The sequence below is a fragment of the Protopterus annectens genome, chromosome 1.part1 (genome assembly GCF_019279795.1).
Source record: "Protopterus annectens isolate FY-2018-M chromosome 1.part1, PAN1.0, whole genome shotgun sequence".
In the NCBI taxonomy this organism is placed as follows: domain Eukaryota; kingdom Metazoa; phylum Chordata; order Ceratodontiformes; family Protopteridae; genus Protopterus; species Protopterus annectens.
Genome location: NC_056726.1, coordinates 1840671714 through 1840694831, shown reverse-complemented (window position 1 = coordinate 1840694831; position 23118 = coordinate 1840671714). Strand labels below are relative to the sequence as shown.

Genomic DNA, 23118 nt, shown 5'->3' with positions numbered 1-23118 from the left:
GAGAACAGCTTACTTAATAGAAAGAAACAATGCCACAATGATGATGGTCAAAGCCCCATAAACAGAAAATTGTTACCTTTTTAGTGATTGATCAACTGATATGTTCTGGTTCTCCACCTTCACACTGAGCATCAGACTTCTTCCCAGGATATCCATTTGACCCATTCCTTCATCATAGGGGTGAAATTCTAGTGTTCAATCATTCCCCAGGAGCAGAGAATCTGGTGCTGAATGTAGATTTGCCATATTCTATGAGAGGAGGGTATTTTTGTTATGCTCCTAACTTCCTCTACACATGGCTGTGATTTTCACATATTTCTTACCTCAGGAAAGTGCATGGATGCATGCTTCCACACATGCATATGCTGGCATGATCTGTGCCATTGGTACATGAGTGGACATCAGAGTTCTCCCCATGGGCCAACTACTGACCCTTCCCTCCAGTGTGGGTGAGCCAACAATTGCCACTCTTCTCCTACCTCCCCAATTCCAACTTCACCAACACCTGAGGTGCTAGTTAAACACATGTCATCTATTGTAAAAGTCAACATCTTATCCATCTGTGCCAAAAGATTTGGCTAAACAGAGAATATTTATAAATATATTGCTCTTATTTTCATAGGAAGTTATTTGAATAAGACGATTCATATTTTGTTTTCTTGGCATCTGCTGGTACCATTTATAAATGGTATGTATTCACCCATGAGGTTCCCACAAGACATATGTATCAGAACATTTCTCTTTCAGAAGTTCTGAAGTCTTATATAGAATAAAATGTTACTGGGGAAAGCATGTACTTTATATAACTCATACTTCACTTAACATCGTAGGGCAAATATCAGGAACAAAGTCCAAGTGATCTGACATAACTTAAATGCTCAGAAGGTTAATGGAATAGCATAATTTTCATAAGCACACATTTTGGAATGACAAGGAGTCTAGTATACTAATGTATGCCATTATTTAGTGACTGTGAATCCATTATTTTTTAAAATAGCCAGACCAATAATCTGATGAAAAATCATGGACAGTGGGCAAAAATCAATGAAAGATAAGAGGTCTGATAAAAAACATCAAGGTCCGTATATTTGGAGACAGAAAACAAAAAGTCTTAGAATACTTTATCATTCGCTACAATAGTCCTGGATTTCTCAAATACACAGATGGCCGTAAGCAGTGATTTACTTTTCATGTTAACTACAGCTCATACCCAGTCCCCAGTGCTGTGTTTTTTTGGCTTGTTTTAAAACAATTACACCATGACACTACTTCTTTGCTTTGCTTGTGAGTTTACCAGATCTTTTTGTCAACTTACTTCGTTCCTTTGATCGTAACAGATCTACATTTTGCTCCTCATGTCTATCTCTGTATACGTTCTGACAACTGTTGTTTTATTGTAGAAAAAGATGTGCCACACCAAAGATAGATGAACAGCCTGGAAGCCACTTCATGTGAAACAAATACACATGCTGCAGTGTACATCATACATTTCTCAGAGATGTTGTGGCTAGCTAAACTCAACAACTATGAATCATATTTTCCCTCTAGGTTCAAAAGTACTACACATATTTTAGTTATTGTATTTTAGAAATGGCATCAAATGGAATACCACTCATCCCTTGACAGGTTGAAGTTAGAGGTCATAAGGCAGTCATTTAGATTTATCTGGGGATTCAATAAATTCCATGCAGAGATTCCCGCTAAGCCTACATGGAGTTTGCATTTATGTGCATGAGCAGCAACACTAACTGCATAGGCATGCCGCACACTGAGTTTAAATGTTGCTGGCCAGGAAACCACATAAAGCAACACTGAAAGCAGCAGTCATGTAAAGCTGTTTACCTACAGTCAAGGTAGGTCTGTGGAATGGAGCGGAATGCCACAATGATTATCAAGGTTATTAACTTGTTATATCCGAGTGACGCATCCAAGCGCATCTGCAGTTCACTCCTACTGACACCTCTAGGTGTCAAATATTATCCATATTTGTATCAATAATTCCAAAACCATGTTGTGTACAAAGTTTTAAAATATTTCATCTTAAAGTTTACACAATGACAAACTCAGCTGCATTAATATTTGACTTCTGTCTAGTGTAGGTAAGTAGATATTAACTGCTGTTTTTATGATATTTATATAGATATAATTTTCACATTTTTCTAAATATCTCAACAACCAAGTAACACAGAAAGAACTCCTTAACCTCATGTGAAAGCTCTTCACTAGATGAATAAAATGCTACAGACAGTATGAGTATAACTTGAGTGGTTGCTGAGATATTGTAAGTTGTTCACAAAATATTACAAATGCAATAGTTACTGTGTTTACTGTGACTTACATAATTCCGTTTAAGACCTAGAAACTAAAGAATACTACTACTAGAAAAATAGTTTGTACTGAAGAATTTGCCATTTATACTTCTTTAATAACCCCTGTGGTTCCAGAGATATGAACATTTGTTTGAATTGTAAGGACATAATTTGATCTCTGCCCATTGGGGAAAGCATGTACTTTATACTTACTGTCATCCCAAAATTGACTTAATCTCTGCCCATTGGAAGTTGCTGTGCAAATTTCCTGAATTCCATTGGAGTGAATGAGTTAATAAAGCAATATATATACATATATATATATATATATATATATATAAATATATATATTTCCAACACATTACATGAAAGTGTATACAGTGCAGAGCATTGCGAATACCTGTGTCAGGCATACTGAATAAAAGTTGTGTAAATGATCAATAAGGGTATATAGACTGCTTTATAAGTAAATAGTCAGGGGGATTGTGTATATTGAAAAGGGACACACAGTTGAGTTGTGATTCACAGCTATAGTTTATATATTGTTTATCACAGAAGTACATTACATGACATTTATTGTATTTATCTGTTTCCCTGTGTTTGTGCTAAACCATGTGCCAGACAAATAGTGGCATTTTAAAAAAAATAAAGAAAAAAGAATAAATATTTTTATTTTTTATTTTACATTTATTGACCAGGATAGTCTGACTGGATGCATGTCCATTTTCAGTGGAGGCCCGGGGTGAAAAGCTCCAAGGGTAAGCAGATGCAGCATTACATAATACCAGCTTTACATATTACAAACAGACTTATTTATAGAGATTACATAAATAAGCAAGTTAAACAAGTTCCACAGGTTACAGTTAATCCTGAGCACAAGTCAGGATTAAATTAAATTACACAGTAAACTGGTTAACAGATTTTTACACATTCTAGAGAGAGTTAGCCAGGCTTGATACATTGACATAGCCAGTTAAGTGACAAATGTTGTTTGTGTCTAGTTTTAAATTGACCTAAGGTGGAAAGTAAGGTAATATCAGCTGGAGTTCCAGGATCTACTTACAGAGTTTGCAAAGAGAGAATCACTGGCTGTGTTATTAATTTTGCTAGTCTGAATTAGTAGTTTGTTAGAGGAGCAAAGCGGTCTAGGATTGTTATAGGGGCTGATAATATTTTTAAGTGCAGGAGCATTGTCCGGATTATAGAAGATTTTATAGGCCATAATCAGTTGGTTATACTGGATTTGGCTGGGTAGTTCAAGCCACCCAAGCTGATTTAGATTGATGCAATGATGTGTCCTAATAGGCAGCCCAGTGGCAAACCTGGCAATGTGGTTGTAACAAATTGAGAGTTTGTTAAGGACAGTCTTGTTTAAATTCGAGAGTAGAGGGGATGCATACAGAAGGGTTGAAAGAAGGTGAAAGCGAGCTATGGCAATTTTAGCTGGAGGGGTTAGGAAGGCTTTATTCTGTAAAGTAACCCTTGTTTTTATTGATGGTTTTGATAGTTTGGTTAACATGTAGGTCAAATTTTAGATTATTGTCTATGATGACACCTAATAGTTTTGTAGATGGGTCAGGGGAGATTATTGTGCCATCATTTGATTTTATGGTAAAGGTGAAAGCGGTAGACCTATGTGTTGGTGAAAATAACAGCATTTTAGTTTTTTTGGGATTTAGGATCAGACGATGTTCAGAAAGACAGTTTTCTATTGTATTAAAGGTGGTCTGGGTAGCTGACCATAACGCTACTGGAGATGTGGCTGAGCAAATCAGAGTAGAGTCATCAGCATATTGGATACAGCTGACTTTTGGGATGACAGTATAAAGGTCGTTAATGAAGATAATAACATTACAAAATAAATGTTTGTACACATGAAAGATTTTTACTCAAGTCTTGATTTGAACTCTCATACCAATGAACCTACAAAACACAATAAGGGTGTCTTATCCCTCTTTGCCACAAAAACAGCTTCATGGCAGGAATGAAAATTATTGTGCATACAATCAAGTCCCAAATCATTCACAGTATTAAGACATATGGCACTTGTACAGTTCTGATTTGTTTGTACTTGTGTTAATTTCAGATGTAGTGCAACCATTTATGATTATTGTTTGCAGCAATGTAACTTTGTCTTCTCTTTGTATGGTGTTCATTCTTCACTTACCTGAGCAGTAATCTGAGATATGCAGTCTGTAAGGCATTTTGTATCATTGTTCTGAAAATGTATGAAAATAGAAAATGTCAGTAATATACAGTTTTCAACAAATGTAGGAGAGTTTGGATATTAGTGAAGAGAAACTGAGATGTGTGCTGCTCACTTCCATTTAAAACCTTGATTCCATTACTTCTACATTTTTGTAAGTGCATGCTGGCTGACACACCCAGTGGAGGTAAAGGAGTCTGAATTGCTGTTGTGTTTTCTTTCTTCCTACTAATCATTCACAGCTGCAATCCATTAACAGAAAACACTGAGGAAGTGCCTGAACTATGTTTACACCTGATACATGGAGCCAAGAATTTGGGATTCAGCAATTCTAATGAGTTTATACCTCATGTGCATATTTGCCATGCTCACAGGCCTGAATCTACACTATAAAAAGGGAACCATGTAGCTAGGGAACCTGAAGATGAGGAGAGTTGTAAATGAGGGTAACACAGAAGAAGATTGCTACTACTTTTGATTTCTCTGAACAGAGGACTACTGATCTTGATAATGTTTGATTGAATTTTTCAATTATATACTGGATTTTGTCACATATTATTGTCAATGACACAGTGGGGTTAGCCTTCTAGGATGACCCATAGACACCTCTAGGGGAGTGCTGAGCACAGGAAGAGGTGACTGGCACTTGCATAAAAATGACTGTTCTTTGATAAATATGCACACATGTTTTAGGGACAGTTTATTTGAACAACAATTGACTGATGTGTTATTCTTTGTTTGGTAAAAAATGTCATTTACCTGTTGCTTTTAGGGTGGGGAGCCAAGTTCCATTTCTGTGCTGCCACAATTGAAAAATGTTTTTACAGAGGTTTGCTTTGCTATTGTTAGTCCTTGTTTTGGATCAAACCTTGTTTTGTGTATGATTGTGATATGTTAGAACCACATAACCATTTTTATATTTGAATACTAACTGACATTGTTTGTTTCTCTAGCGGGTGATATTGAAAAACTAATAATATCTGTTACATATAAGCAGGACTTTTATTTATGGGACATTTATGTGTAGTATCCTTTTTTTTTATGTTTTATGTTACCTAGGACTATGGGACCCAAGTGTCACAATCCTGTAAACGCCCCTGCAGTGAGTCAGAGAATGGCGTGATTGTCCAAGCCTTTCATCAACATGGTGCCTTTCAGCTTAAGAGAGGAGGTGGGGATATGTCTGGAATAATGCAAATTTGGAACCAGATAGTGAATAACATCAATGCTGTTGGAGATGTAGAGGGATATAAGATCAGGTGCATCATACAGCCATTGACATGATTTCATTGGTCCAGAGGTGAGCAGCTGCCATGGACAGCTGAATACCGGGGAGGGTGGCCTGCTACAGATCCACCATTGACACCAAATGAAGAGTTCCTGTCCACTGTCAGGGATCGAGAAACCTCAGTGGAAACTGAACAACAGCTTGTGATCGATGTTGGTGCTGCTGTTTCATGGAGGACAAGTATGTCCCAGGAGGAGCTTCCAGGTAGGCTTACGTATGTCAATTTTTAAATATTTCTTGTATAGTAAAATATTGAAAGCAACAGTTAAGTTGGTTTAATATTTTTTTTTTGGGGGGGGCGACTATTTATAGATTGATACAGTTAACACATTCTGGTTCATTACACATGGGCTTGGGGTAGATGTGTCATAAAAGTTTCAGTTAAATGCACTGTTACTGGACATATAAAGGCCAAACATTTCCCCTGTGTTATTGTTATCGTGATGATGGTGTCCTTACATTTTGCTTAACTTCTTCTAGCACCATCCTCCCTAGCTAATGTGGTGTCATCTACATATGGTAAGCCACACATTTTTCATTTCAGAACTGATGAGCATTTGACAGGAATATACACTTATCTGTATGTGTAAGGTGGGTGTCAGGACTATGAGTGTATTGCTGTACTGTCTGTGATAGTGGCCCCAGTTCTAGTTTATTAGCATATATTAAGCTGTAGTAGTGTAGCTATTGATTTCTTTACTGTGTTTGTTGCTTATTATCACAGGTAAAACTGACAGTGGTGTGTAGGACTCTTACCACCTCATGTCTGAGTATCATCAGAGTCTGATGATGAAGGTGATCAAACACAGGCACAATTGGGGGGTGCAGAGGTTGAATCTGATGCTGAGGTTGACATTCAGCCATCACTTGTAATTCCATCTGACACAGTCAGTAGGCCTACACAAACCCATTCCAGTCAGCCCTCGGACATTGGATAGATGGAGAATGAGACACTTAATCAGGGTAGTGTGGTTACTGCAGCTACAGTGCCTACTGACTCTGATAAGAGCCAAAGTGTGGGCAAGGTACCATGCAGGAGGGTTGTTAGGGGTGCTCAGAGGAGGCCTGCTGTCCATCCTTCACCTACTCCTGGTGTGTCTTTCTGTGCCACTCGATGTATGTTTAGGACCATCATGGAGACATAGGCATGTTCCAATAGGGCCTTCTAGGAAATGCTAGGGGTGTAGATGTAGCACAGGCTGACATGTGTGACTGCCTCTACCATGTTACTGATTCAATGGACCAGATGAATGACATGTTGGAACAGGCTGTGTCTGTGATGGAACATTTGCTGGGAGGGGGATGGCATCCATGCAGACATAGATCAGCCACATCATCTGATTTTTAGCCAATGTGGCCATGCCTGACATGCTCCCATAGTGGCGATACTTCCACTACTCCATCAGTGGTCAAGGAGTCCACACCTAGATGTGGCAGAAAATGGGGTTGTGATCCTGAACACACTCATGAGGACAGCTCAGCCAGCAAACATCAGTCACATTCAAGTAACCGCAGTGCATCTGACTATGGGCATGGACATGTCAGTGCAACTCCTTGCAGAGCCAGTTCTTGTGGTCTGGGATGATGACAATGAAGTGTCATCTCTACCAAGCACGACTCACACCTGTCCAACATACCAGGACATAGAGCTAGCACAAAGTTCGGCTGTGTTCTTGCAGACACTCACACATTAATTTCACCTGGAGTGCCCATACAGACACACACACATAATAATTTTATGGGTCATTTGTGAGATGTACAGCTCATTCTGTCTCAGTAGCCATTTGATACTTTATTCACATGTCTGCCTGTTTTTTTTTCCTACTCACATGCACTCACTACCTTTTGTGTCAGCCAAGACCTACTGCCCCCCCCCCCCCCACACACACACACACACACACACACACACACATACAACACTCAGTGCAAATGATGACAACTGGGCCATATCATTGTTTTCTATCTTTTGGATTTAGGGATACACAACTATTTTTCTGATGTTCAGAGCGCACAGCTGACTTAATGCTTAACATATCTGTTTTTGTGATGATGTTTTGCAAATTGTACTGCCTTCTTACAAGTTTTTGTAATGTATACATCCCTTCCAAACTCTTAGACAAGCAAAGATGAACCAAGCCATAAATAAGTGTGTGACAAAGGCCCAACAATGGGGAGAGTTTTTAAACATTGTGGTCTTACAAACTTAGACAGATGATGGACTAACAGGCTTTGCATTACTATTTTTGTTTGTTCTGAGGGTTTAAAGTCTGAAATTGAAATGTGTGCCATTATTTTCTAACTTCATTCTTTAATGATTTGCCATTACAAATATATGAGGCCAAACTGTGGACATTCAGTGAAAATCTTTGCATTTTAGATGTAAGGGCTATTAGTTGATAGAGTACACATATTCACATAAGTCACTGCTGTAATATCTTGATGTAATTGCTGTAAAAATCACCTACCTTATACTTAATTACCAAGTAATAGTATGCAAAGATATGCCATTCATTTGTATTCTTAGACATTTATTTTTCTATTCCAGGTTCAAAACTTATCTTGGAAATCCAGCAGTTGCAAGAGTTTTAGTTCAGGGATGACTCTGTCTGATACTAGCAGTATACAGTCATTAGATGGGGAAGTAAAGGTTGTGAGTGTTGCCAGGCATCAATGTTACTGTACGTATGTGTTTAGGATTAAAGTTTTAGCTCCTTAGGCAGTGAGCGTGTGTACTATCTATTGCCTTCTGGTGAATACATGGGCATATTATGCATGTCTACATCTGCCTACACCCACAGCAGCTGCTGGTTTCCCCTCTGACTCCTTGCCAGAGGTGTTGGGATGTGTGGCCCTTCCGCTTGCTGTTCCAGCTGAAGCTGTTTTCTCAGAATAATGTTCTGAAGTATGGCACATACAGTGAATATTTCAGCACATGTAGAGGGATTGTACTGTAGGGATCCCCCAGATGTATTTAGGTACTGGAACCACAACTTCAGCAGCCCAAACACATGCTCTATGATATTTCTTGTTTGAGCATGTGTCTCATTATAGTGTTCCTCAGTTGGTATGTGTGCATTTATGATGGGCGTTATCAGCAATGGTTCCATTGCATAACCTGCACCTCCCAGTAAATGACCCTGTGGGATATACCCCTTAGTAAACATCTCATGCAGTTGAGAGTTGTGCCAGATATGTGAGTCATGGTAACAGCCTGGGTTGCCAGCACCCACATTCAGGATGATTACCTTATATTGTACATGCCCTAGCAGTTAATGGAATGGTAGCCCTTTCTATTTATGTACACCCTTCCCTGTTCCCCTGTGTGGTGCTTTGATTTCTACATTTGTACAGTCTATGGCACCCAGGAACTCAGGGTAGTGTGTTACAGAGTAAGACTCCTGCATAGTTCTGGATCTGTCCTCAGGTGTATGGGGAAAATATATGCACTCACTGGCATGTTGCAGCCTAGCATTCAGGAACTGATGGAAGATCCTGGATACTGATGCCTGTGCCACCCCCCAGCATGTCTGCTGTTGGTCTCTGGAAGGTTCCTGTAGATGTGCTATACATACCTTAGTCTCCACTGGGATTGGTTCCCCACAGTTTGCCCTTGCTCTCAGTTGAGGACAAAAGAGGTTGCAGAGTTCCTGCAGTGTGTCTCTATCCACCTTGTAGCTCTCTACATTTCTATCTCAATCAGAATGTGAAAAGTTAAACAGAGTCTAAAAACCCTTCTCCTTCTTGGCTGTGGTCTGTTAGCAGCAGCGTAGACATGGGCCTGCTGCACATACACATGAATAATAGCAACAGAAGCCCCTAGCATTCTTTCCGTGTAGCCTAGTTTCTGTGGCTGTATTCCAATAGGTTTTGGAATTCGTAGGGAAAACCAGCACTGAGTCTACATGTTGCTTTAAATCCTGCTGAATAGCTCCTCCATCTTGGATTGGTTGATTAGCATACAATTCAGGTGCTTATGCTGTCACTTACTGCATACAAAATTGTGCGTTATTGTGCGCATGTTGCACCATGAAGTGCACACGTTTTTAGCAGACCATGTATGCTTTATTGAATCTGCATCATTATCTTGCAATCAAAGCAACAAGAAGAGACTAAGTCCTTGCAGGGGTAGCAGCATCTGGTACCGATACAGACATATTATACACTTTTGTCCAAACATGCTGTACAGCAAAGCATTCCCAGATCAAATGATAATAATCTGTGCCCTTAGTCCCACATCTCCAACAACTTCAGGTGTTTTCAGTCGCTCTGGGGTATGATGTAAAGTATTTGAGAATAGTGAAGATTTAGTGCATGTATGCGGCCCAAATAAACATAATGTCACCACTCCATGCAGTCATGTAATTAACATGGTTAAAACGCTTGACTGTATGAGTGCACCCATTTTAAGAAAGTCAGGTCTGGCAAAAGTCTGTAGAATTTCTATACTAGTGTCATTAAGTAAAATATTTATTTATTTATCTTTTGTTAGAATGTTACTCCCCCAATGTTAGTGGCCTTTTTTGAGAAGAGACCCACAGTGGTATTTTTACTATGAGAAATTTGACCCAGGTATCAGGGAACTTCCCCTATTCTTTCTGATAGGTGCTAGGGGATCTTTTATATCCACCTGAGCTACCATCAACTTAAGCAGATGGGACTTTGGTTTAACATCTCATGCAAAGACAACATACTCAGGAGTACAACACCCCCTAATGCTGCACTGCAATTTTAGTAATCCAGTCATCTGGAGTGGGAATAGAACCTACAGCCTTCTGGTCTAACAGCACCAAAGCAGTGTGTGCTATCTGTTGCACACAATTTAAAATGTTGGTGCAACACATCTTACTTATTTATTTCTATATTATTATATTTGATGGCCTGCATTTTATGTATTTACATATTAATTACATGATTCATTGTTTATAAAATCTGTTTTTAGAACCGGTTATTGCAATAAGTGACTGTTTGTTTTAGGAGTTTTTATAGCAGCATTTTGAATGCACTTCAATTATATTAAATGTTTCAATTGGTTAATTGTTTTGTTAATGGGAAGCAAGGGTTATTTAATGAGATTACTAGCTTGTGTAACTATTCATTCTGATGACGTCTAAGGACGAAAACGCAAGTTATTGTTTTGTGGAGTTAAATAAATCATTTTGGTTCAGCGACCTGAAGAGGCATTTTGTTTGCTGGTTCTGCAAGTGCTTTGGTTTGTAGTGGTTTTGATACTGTTTCCAAGCACTTTTTACTTCTCAATTGTATTGTTATCTGTTGCACCACTTACACTGAGTAAACTAATGGGAAAGTAAGCACTGTGGATCCATCCTCCATCCTCAACCCCTTTTTCCATTTCTCACATGGGGTCAGGGTGTCACTTCACTAGTGACAATCATCTCGAGCCAAGGTTTACACTGTCGGGTGGCTAACCCCACCACACCGTGCATGTGGTTTGATAATTGCACCAACACTATCCTCAGAGTCTGTGAGTTTTTATTCTGCTGCGTGCTGTAGAACATTCATACTTTTAGATCTTTCGCCACAAAGTAATGAGTATTGCTGTGATCGTTCGGCTAAAGTACAGATGTCTTCACCCTAAAGACCTGATGATTTTGAATTAAGTAGAGTCCTGTACTTGGAAGAAAATATCCAGGTCACAAAACATTAATTCACCTCTTATTTAGAATTAGAACAGGACATGGCTACATTGCTTCCCCTTAGCAAAGATATTTCTAAACTGTCTGCATTTGTATATTTTTTTCAGTTTAGATTTAGATACCAAACAATGAACAACCAGCAAATTTATTAATCACATGAGCTAATTAAAGAAGTGAAATACAGTGTAGTTTAATAAAACAGACATGCTGGGTTTCTGTACACAATTCTAAAAGGTATAGAATGAAGGTTCTAAAAACAGATTTTATAAACAATGAATCATGTAATTAATATGTAAATACATAAAATGCAGGCCATCAAATATAATAATATAGAAATAAATAAGTAAGATGTGTTGCACCAACATTTTAAATTGTGTGCAACAGATAGCACACACTGCTTTGGTGCTGTTAGACCAGAAGGCTGTAGGTTCTATTCCCACTCCAGATGACTGGATTACTAAAATTGCAGTGCAGCATTAGGGGGTGTTGTACTCCTGAGTATGTTGTCTTTGATGCCATGGTTTGCCTTAAAATTCAAACTGGTATATAGGTGACAAGAAAGCATAAATGATGTAGCGAGCACATCTTACTGAATAGTAAGAAACAATGCCAAAATGATGATGGTCAAAGCCCAATAAACAGAGAATTGTTACTTTTTTAGTGATTGATCGACATATGTTCTGGTTCTCTACCCTCAAGAAACAAGAAAAAAAAATGTTGAAACAAATTACCTTTCCTTTGATATACACACACTGTAGTAAATAAACACATACATATATCAAAAACTGTCAAACAGGTGCTTGTTCTCCAAGAAAGTCATACTTGCACACAATATGTCCTTAAGGAAATACGTTTGCTGATAGAATGAATTCTGCATTCTAACATTTTTCAAATAGGCTGCACATCCTGCAAAACTACTAAGGTCGGGCTACTTGTACATGATACACTCAATAAAAGCTATTTAATGACCGATAAAAGTAACTAAGCAGTTTTGTGCAAATAAATGAAAGAATGAGAGATTTGTATCCACTGTCCATATACTGCACCCAGCATTTTTAAGTCTTCATGTATAAGATAGTCCTTTAAGTTTATCTCATGTACCAAAGCTTTACAAATGTCACACAGTACAAGGGCAATTGGCAAAATCTGTCACTGTTTCATTTATTTATATTTAATTGCTTAATTACATTGTCCTGCCATTGACATATCACATTTATTGTTTACATTAAGGGGCATGTCAACACCAGAAATGCTATACTCTGTTTTCTTGACTTTCTGTAGTCACAACACTTTGTTGTGTGAAACAAGCATTACAGAATCTCTATCTTGACAGTGATCATAAAATTGTGGGGACTGCCTTACCTCCCTCTGGGAATGGGGTCTGTGACATATGCCTCAAGCACTGATTCCGGTACTCCCTCCACATCTGCACGGTTTCTGACAGGGAAGTAGAAGAAGGCTGAAAAAAAAACATTATTCTTGTTAGGTATTGTATTGCCCAAGTGCAGTTAGTAAGGCTCTACAGATCATTAGAACAAATTAAGAAACTAATGAGGTATTAATAAATTAAATGAAAAACATTAAAATGATATCACTGAAGAAAATAAACAGCTGTTAAACAGTTTCAGTTTTATAGTTACACAAATATACATCACAGAGGTATTATCTTCCAGCCTGTGTCTTTTCATGCTGTATATACAAAGAATATATACAAGAATGCTTTTTGTATATACAAATAATTTTGGTTTTGTCACACTAATTGCCACTCACATGACAGGGAGGGCATTATGATTTCATTTTTCTGTTTAGGATTTACACCAACAATTGCCTTTAAATTTCAACAAAGCTCATTTTATCAAGATGCCCTGTGGTAAAAAAAATATTTGAAAATTCACAAAAGAATTTTTCTTACTCTGACAAAAAAATGATACATTTTGAAAAAAACAAAGATACTCTGACAGAATCATTAAATACATAACTGACACTGTTTTTGACTTCTCAGTCTGTTTTATAAAGCACAAGCTTGCAAATAAAGTTGCAGTTGCATCATATATGTAAACTTATACATATTTAGAATAACGTAACTTACACTGTTTTACATCTGGGAGGAGAGCCTCACCTTTAGACCACTAGCCAGTCATCTGTGACAAAACTGGCACCTTACTCAAGTTATATATAACGTTAATTTTTTCTCATAGAAGGGGATTTTAATTGCATAACAGTGAGATTGACTGTTTTACTTTCCCATAGTTCATATCTGGGAAAACTGAAATATATTTATGGGCTTTTGTTCATGCTGATATTCTGAAATACATAGAAACACAAAACACACACCTACATTCGTGGAGGCTTGCAATAAAAATCTGCTCAAGCAACAGGGACATCCAAAGCAGAAACTGAAGCAACCTCCGCCCCCTCCCCCAACACAACTCAAATGACACATAGCCAACAAACTCAATGTGCCACTCAACCACAGCCCATAATGCATAACAACGTACCCAACACTCTAGTCATAGGTGACCCTACAGTCAGGCACACTGATGTTCCACTCACTAGACTAAACAAGGAGAAAGTTACTGTCAGCAGCCTGTCGGGTACCAGGATCCGCCACATAATGCATGCAATCAGGTCACTCCACAACAAGTACAAATATGACTCAGAGACGCACCTCCCTGGACTACATGAAAAGAGACATGAAGGAGCTGTCTGATCTTGTAGCCTAGTCAGGTATGACCCTAGCCCTGAGTAGCATCTTGCCATCACCCAGAATGATACTACAGTACAAGGACAAAATGATTGACTTCAACAATTGGCTAAGCTACTGGTGTCATTCTAAGGGGATCCAGTATCTATTTGCCTGGGATGACATGATCGACAGACCACGATGCTTTGCCAGAGATGGCCTGCACCTGTCGCCTTTGGGATTCCAGATACTAGCTAAGGCTCTTACCACCACTATAGTGCCTTTTTTAGGCAAGGTTCAAATGACAAACTCACCACCATAACAGGTACAAGCAAGCAAAATCTGAGGGTAATGCTACTCAATGCTAGAAGTCTAAACCTCAAAATCCACTCACTCGAAGCACTCCTTAAAATGGAGAACATTGACATCTGTGCAGTGACAGAGACCTGGTTCAAGGCTCCAGAGAGCACCCCTGCATTACCAGGGTATAATTCATACCACACCTTTCAGCCACCTAACCTGGACCGAAACACTAAAGGCAGAGGAGTGTCCATATTCATTAAGGATATCCAAACCTCCAGGCTAGTTGCTCAACATAATGCAGCTGTGCTTATCCAAGTGCAACTAACTCTGGGCAAGACTGCAATCCAAATTGTAGCTTGCTACATATCCCCCACCATGCCCCAGGATTCCCACTCCTCATTTCTTGATACATCGTAAAATATTAGGGTACAACCTAACACCCTAATAATGGGTGACTTCAACTTCCCCACCATTAACTGGGAAAACCACTCATGTACCAACTCTTTTGCTCAATGTTTTCTGGAATTCATAAATTCCAATGTCTTGGATCAACTTATCCACACCCTCACCAGGGACAGCAATACCCTAGACCTGGTCATTACCAACATGGGCAACCGGTGTTCCACACCAGAGGTCAATTCCTCATTGGTCAGATCCGACCACAAGCTAATCACCCTAGACATCCACATCCCACCCCCACCCCCCATTAGGGAAACCACCGTAAAAAATTTCTCCAAAGCCAACTTCATACTTCTTAAGACAGAAGTGGTGAACTTCATGACACCCATGCAGATGGACAATAGAGGTACGATTGCTGAATCCTACACAAATGCACTTTATAAGCACTTACACGAGTGCATGGTTCGTGCAATCCCTAACAGAACCAAGATGCTATCCTCCAAAAAAAGGAAGCCAATCTGGTGGTCCCCTGCCATAAACAAACTCTACAGCAGAAGAAAGAAACTGTTGCAAAAAAGAGTAAAATCCCATGATTGGAGGAACTCCCTGGTCAGCCTCAGTAAAAAGCTGAGAACCCTTATAAAATCCTCCAAAGCTAGTTGCGAAAACAAAATCACCACTGGTTCTACAGACAACCACAACGCATTCTATAGCTATGTCAAGAATCTCAATGGCAACACTCAGATCAGCTCTGAGTTACAGCACAATGGCACTAAATATACAGTGACCAACTGATATTGCCAACATCCTGGCAAATAGGTTCAGTGCTAACTTTACCCCCCTCTCACCCCTTAAAGGGCCCATCTCTATACTGGAAGAATGCAAAGTTCCTGTAATTACAGCTGCACAGGTAAAAAACACACTCTCCAAAGCCAAGAACACACCATCCATGGGACCTGACAACATCACAGGCTGCGTTCTATATGAACTACAGAATGAACTGGCACCCCACCTAAGTACCATGTTCAATCATAGCCTCACCTCAGGCTTTGTGCCCACTGAATGGCGCACAGTGACGGTTATTCCACTCCACAAAGGGGGAACCACCACAGACACCGGGAACTACTGCCCCATTAGCCTGATGAACCTGGTCTGCAAGGCTATGTAACATATCATCATGGAACTTATAAGCAATGACATCTGTAATCTCCAAACTCTGGACCCCATCCAGTTCAGGTTTGTAAAAGGCAGATCATGTCTCCTAAACCTGATAGACTTCTTTAAAGCAGTCACCAAAGCCGTAGATGAGGGTAAGGTGGTTCACACAGCCTATCTAGATCTCGCCAAGGCTTTTGACACCATCCCCCACTCTGGAATTATAGATAAACTCACTAAACTAGGTATAAATCCCTATGTCACAAGATGGGTTACCAACTGGCTTACTGACAGAATCCACACTGTGAAAGTAGCAGACTCCAAATCCGACTTCAGACCTGTGACAAGTGGAGTACCACAGGGTTCAGTCCTGGGTCCTCTCCTGTTTGGTATCTACTTCTCAGAAGTACAGGCTAACACAGAAGGCCTTTGGCTAATGAAGTTTGCAGATGACTGCAAACTAGGAGCCATAATCAAAACTCCTAATGATGTGGACATCTTACAAAAGGGCCTCACTGAGACATATGCCTGGTGTCAAAGCCATGGCCTCAAGCTCAATGCCAAAAAGTGCACTGTCATCCCTTTTGGTAAAAACTCTGTACCCATAAACTATCACATAGGCAGTAGTCTACTTAACACCGAAAGTGTGATAAGAGACCTTGGGACACAGGTGGACAGTAGTCTCTCCTTTGATAATCACATCACCACAGTAGTCAGAAAATCCTTCTACATGGCACGCCTCATCACAAAAGGTTTCTCATCAGGAAAAAAAGAGGTCATTGTTCCCCCTCTACTCATCACTCATTAGACTCCTTACAGAATACAACGCCCCTTTTGGTATGTACCTCACAAGACATCTACAACAACTAAAAAGGCTGGAGAAATACCTCCTCAAACAGATGCCCTACGCAGACTGTCTCAAAAAACTCCAGCCTTACTCAGTCGCATATCGCCTACTCAGAGGCGATATCTGCCTAACATACAAAGCTATGTCAAACCCAGAGCTGTTGGACATGCTCCACTTAAAGAAATCCCAATCCCTCCGAGCTACATGCTCTAGGAACCTAAACCTTGTCACCACAATAAACAGAACATGCTGGAGGGATAGATTCCTGTCCCAGAGACTTCCCATACTCTGGAACAAACTACCTATCTATATCAAACAAAGCTCCTCATTAGCACTCTTCAAGAAAGATCTTGATGATTGGATAGCAGATAGGAAATTTACCCCGGGGATCAAGTCTGTGGCTCTACTCGACAGGAGCAGAGGAAAATAATTTTCTTGGGTGGCGAAAGCCAGGGTACCTTTTTTGGCTAGGCTTATATAGGCCCTAGGGCCAATAGCCTAGTACCTACCTATGAACCTATAAATGGATAACAATACCTTCATTGACAGCAGCAACAGAATAAATGAAACCGATATTTATTAAGAGAAGTGACATAAAAATTATATGCTTCTCTCAAGGCAGTTGATAGTCATTCTAACATAACAGCATACAATATAGGAAACAGGTATACTATCTAAGCCTTATGTGTATTAACTACATTAAACATTTATTGCCCATGAGTAAAAAATATCTGTTTTTCTTCAATATCTGGTAAAACAGAGCCATTCTCCTCTATGAATCAACTATCAGTGGTGACATCAAAATACTTAAGGAAGAAATATAAAAAAAAAAAAAGAAAACAGGGACTAAGTTTTAAGGTCATTTGAGATCCTAGAAAATATGATCAAGATGTTGGATGAGTCAAAGGAGCAATAACGCTTGAGAGCACTCATAAAAGTATAGAGAGACAGGCATATCCCAGATTACTGGAGAATAAGCATCCTAGTGCTAGTTTACAAAAACAAATTGGATATTCACATTCATGGGTAGTACAGATGTATTACACACCTATCACTGCATGAAGCTGATGAAGAGGGTGACTGTTAAATGAACACACAGAATATTCAAAAGTAAGATATGGGATCAGCAGTTCAGACTCTGATTAGAATGCAGCACAACTGACTTGATGTTTGCAGTGAGACACACAGTGGAGAAGAAGCTAGAGAGGAGATAGTCCAAATGAGCATTCCTAGATGTAGAGAAAGCATTTGACAATGTTCCAAAACAGTTTATTCAGGCAGTCTTGTGATGGTTTGAAGCTCTAGAAACACTGATACAATTAATGCAGGCTACATACTAAGACACAAAAACACAAGTATGAATACTGTTAGGCTTCACAGATGGGTCTGAACTCACTGCTGTTCATACCACATTAGCAAGCAGGTCAGAGTCGACAGATCAACAAGGCTGCAGTATGCAGATGATGTGGCATTACAAGAAGACTGTGAACAAGAACTTCAGCAAATGACAGAGGAAAGGAATGCAAAACTGAAGACACAGGAGCTCAAACTGAGTACATACAAGACAGTGGTCATGGCAGCAAAGAGGGTAAATCAGAAGAAGCTGAAAATTGAGATATGAGAAAACAGTAGAACAGACTCACATATATCCTGGAGGGGTAGTTGAGGAGAAGGGAAGTGAGAATAAGGACATCAAAGCTAGAATCAGAGGGGCTGCAGCCAACTGGCACAGAGTGTCAGGGGGAAGTGTGTGTGTGACAGATGAATACCAAAGAAGATCCAAAGCAAGGTGGACAAAAACAGTGGTCTGACCAGTGCTTCTGTATGGTACAGAAACCTGGGCACTAAAGGCAGAGCAACTGAGGAAGCTAGAGATGATGGAGATGAAGTGCCTGAGACCAGACTTCTCAACTGTCCCGAATTACTCAGATTTACCGAGTTTTGGGGTCCCAATAAAGGGGTGCCACGATTCCCGAGTGGCACTCCTTCATTTCCGATTTTTAAATCTATTTATTTAGATTTTGCACTTTCGGAGCTGACATTGTCACGTGCGTGATGATGTCAGCTCCGGTAACCTGTCGAAATTAAGCTGAGATGTGCGCGCGTGTCTGTTTGAATACTCGAGTTGCCGTTTTGCCGGGCAGAGTCTACTTTTCAACTATGCCATTTTGAATATTGGAGTTGCCATTTCGATTCTGCCGTTTCCACTTTCCAAGCAGATTTGCTTTTGTTTGAATACTTGGGGACTGCTGCAATCCATAACTGCACAGTGATTAGGAGTTCTGCTGACAGATACCCTTTTGCTTAAGATTTCACCGTGTGTGTGTGTGTGTGTGTGTGTGTGTGTGTGTGTGTGTGTGTGTGTGTGTGTGTGTGTGTGTGTGTGTGATTTGTCTGACTTAAGAAAATGCATTTTTGGCACAGACATTCGTAAATGTGATCTATTCAAAACAGTATAAAAGAAGTTTATGATCGACTATATTTTCTATATATACCATCCCAATGAAAAGGAAACTACATTCATATGCATATCAAATGGAAACTTCTTTAATGGTGAGCTTGATGTCTTATTTCCGGAAATCCAGCATAAGTAAAAATTCAATGATGGGAATATAATATCAGAGAATTTTTCCTACGTTAAATTTGCTATTGCCCAGAACAGAAATTATAACAGATTTAGATTTTTTGTTTGGCAGATGTATCATGGACTCATTCAACATTTATTTAACATTTGAATCAGGTGTATGCCTTACATCTTTAATTTCTCTGCAGAGGCTACTGAAGAAATATATTGGCTTTAATTAAATGTAAAATGTTTAATAGATCAGCACAGTTGAATGTATATAACAAATGATTTACCAAGCTAAACAATCAGGTAACTCATGCTAACTAGCTGGATGTATTCAAAAATGTTTCCTCACTGTGTTTCTTTGCATCATCTCGCTACATGGTTAAAGACGCATCATGTAATTCATTATTTTCTTTATACAATGTTTGTGATGCATTATAGCACTAACAATAACAGCTGACACTGTGAGTACAGTCCTGTGGATTTATTTTATTGCTAGTGGGATTGAACTATTTTGAAGGAATGGTGGGAAAACTGTTGCCATACTTTATGAAGCTTTCAGACTCATCATTCCCTGTGAAATATCAGTCTTACTGTTAGACACAGTAGATCCTGTTGAACTGCCTTATAGGCAAACTAGTATTAGCAGCAGTGGTAAATCAGCAAGGTATAGTGTCAAAATGGAAATACAAAGGAATGGTTGAGCTTCCATTAACAGACTGGTGGAAATATTTTTGGATATTATTATCATTAGATGAAAATAGTGAAACATCATTCGAACTGGACAGCATGATTCCAGTCCTGATACATGATTTATGCTACACTGTTGCTGTGGAACACACAAGTCTGGTCCCCCCACACGCACTTGTTTCTTTCTTTTTCACATTGTTATTACTGTTTATCATGCTATGTTACTTGTTTCACATTTTTGCTTTCATTGTTTATGAATGGTAGTGTTATATTACTTTACAGAGATACAATAATATAAACAATATATGATAGTATGCACATTAGTGTTTACGGAAAATGGGGTGAAATAGCCAGGTAATGGGACACTGGAATGGCTGCAAGGGGACTGTAGTGCCATATTTTGGTTGCCTGTTCTTCAGTTTGTGTTTGAAAGTTGGTATCCCACAATCCCATTGGAGTGAGCGGGATTACATAATTATGTATGTAGATTTTATGTTAATCAGCATACAGCTTTGTACCTATTTTTCATGGGCCTTGTCCAGATTTTTGATGTTTCCAGGTTGAGAGGTATGCCTGAGACAGGTGGCAGGATGTACACTCTGGGACAGGTGAAAAAATGATAACATCAGAGCAGAAGCCAAAGTAGCTAAAGTTGCAGAGAACAGATTATGATGGTTTGAGTATGTATGCAGGAGAGAAAAATACAGTTTGTTAAAGAGAATTTGAAAGATTCAAGGACAATAGGAAGCAAGGACATCTAGCAAGGAGAGTGATGTACTGCATGAGAGAACACGGGCAACAGTCACGCATGACTCTCAAAGAATGTACGAGAGTGGTACAGAATCAAGAGAGGTGGCAACAGGAAAGAAGGCACCACAGCAGGAATTGCAGTCAGACTGAAAGTAAACTCTCACAGGCCTACACTGCCCTCCATACTACTAGTCAATGTACGCTCACTTGAAAATAAGATGGAACACTTAAGACTGGAACTGTCATCACAAAACAAGGTGAGAAACAGCAATTTATTTGTGTTTACTGAAACCTGGTTAAACCAAAATACCAGTGATAGCACAGTAAATGTAGAGGGCATGACTTTATTCAGAGCAGACAGAATTCAGTCACTATGTGGCAAGTCCAGAGGAGGGGGGGTGTATATATGTTAATAACAACTGGTGCATCAACTGTGTAGTGATCACCACTTTCTGCTCAGAAAACATTGAAATTCTGTCTCTAAAATGCAGGCCCTTCAATGGAATATGAATCACAGCAGTCTACATCCCGCCTGATGCAAATATCAGTGACGCTCGTCCACCTTGTATCAATCTATAACTGACCTGCAAACAAAAATCCAGAGCATACAATTGTAATTGCAGGAGACTTCAATCAGGCTAACCTAAAGACTGTATTACCTCACTACCACCAGCATGTAAACTTTGTCACAAGGGGGGTAAATGTACTGGATAAGGTCTACACTAACATCAAAGGTGCATATAAAGTAAAACTTTATCCACATCTAGGGAGCTCTGACCACCTAGCCATCACGCTGGTTCCAGCTTATAAATCCATACTGAAAACCAGTACACCAGCTAGAAAACAAATAAGGATCTGGCCTGAGGGAGCAATCTCAGCTCTACAAGACTGCTTCGACTGTACAGACTGGTTAGTGTTTAGGGAGGCTGCTGTGACAAACAACCATGTTGACTTGGACACATACACTGACTCGGTCACAGCTTACAGTTCTAAGTGCGTGGAGGATATAACAAACACCAAACTCATCACCATATGGGCAAATCAAAAACCTTGGCTAACTAGTGAGGTGTACGAGCTCTTGAAAGTAAGAAATGCAGCTTTCAAATCCCAAGATATGGAAGCTTTAAGTGTGGCCAGAGCTATACTAAGCAAAGGTATCAAAGAGGTGAAAAGATCCAAAGGCAGAAAAATCCAGAGTCACTTCAGGGACCAGAAGGATACCAGGCAACTATGGATAGGAATTCAAACTATCCCTGACTACAAGCCTACATCAGCTTCATGTAATGATAGTTTTGAGTTTCTGAACCAACTGAACAAATTCTTCAGTAGGTTTGATACTGACAACAAAACAACAGCATGCAGAATGCCTGAAGACAAGGATGCAGTGATGCTGAGCTTCAATACAATCGAGGTTACCAGAACCCTAAAACTTGTCAACCCGAGGAAAGCAGCTGGCCCTGACAACATCGTGGGCAGTGTACTAAGGGAATGTGCGACAAAACTGGCTCCAGTACTCCCTGATATCTTCAACACCTCACTCCATCTAGCCAGTGTTCCAAAATGCTTCAAGGAGATGACTATCATTTCTCTATCCAAGAAACCACAGCCAACAACTCTGAATCACTACCGACCAGTTGCTTTAACCTTGACGGTAATGAAGTGTCTGGAGAGGCTGGTCAAATATCATATAGCCTCAATCTTACCTGTGACACTGGACACACTGCAATTTGCATACAGGACAAACTGCAGTACAGGGGATGCCATCTCACTAGCTCTCCATGAAACACTGACCCACTTAGAAGGCAAAAACTACTATGCAAGACTGCTATTCTTCAATTTCACTTCTGTATTCAACACTGTCATCACTCAGAATCTGATATCGAAGCTACTTCAACTGGGCATAGACTCTCATTTATGTAATTGGATTCTGAGCTTCCTTACTGAAAGGCCTCAAAAGTTTCATGTGGGAGACAACATCTCTGGAAGTATCATCCTGAACACATGAGTACCACAGGGGTGTGTCTTAAGCCCTCTACTTTTCACTCTGCTGACACAACTGCATGGCCACACATGAGATGAATAGAATCATCAAATTTCCGGATGACACCACTGTTATAGGCCTGGTCAAAGACAGAGAGGAGGAGGCCTACAGGAAAGAGATCGATCAACTACTGGTCTGGTGTGACAGCAACAATCTAACACTGAATATCAGCAAGACAAAGAAATTGATTGTTGATTTCAGAAGATCTCAAGTACCACAAAAAC

The 23118-nt window shown here is 39.6% G+C and overlaps 1 protein-coding gene across 1 annotated transcript in view; it reads right to left on the bottom strand.

The window, feature by feature from the left end:
• The window catches only part of GLP1R (glucagon like peptide 1 receptor), a 3029130-nt gene that overhangs the window by 2323203 nt on the left and 682809 nt on the right, over positions 1-23118 (bottom strand). Inside the window, exon 3 of the mRNA XM_044084828.1 lies at positions 12820-12916. Within this exon, the coding sequence (XP_043940763.1) occupies positions 12820-12916 (97 nt within the window). The remainder of the gene's footprint in view (positions 1-12819; positions 12917-23118) is intronic.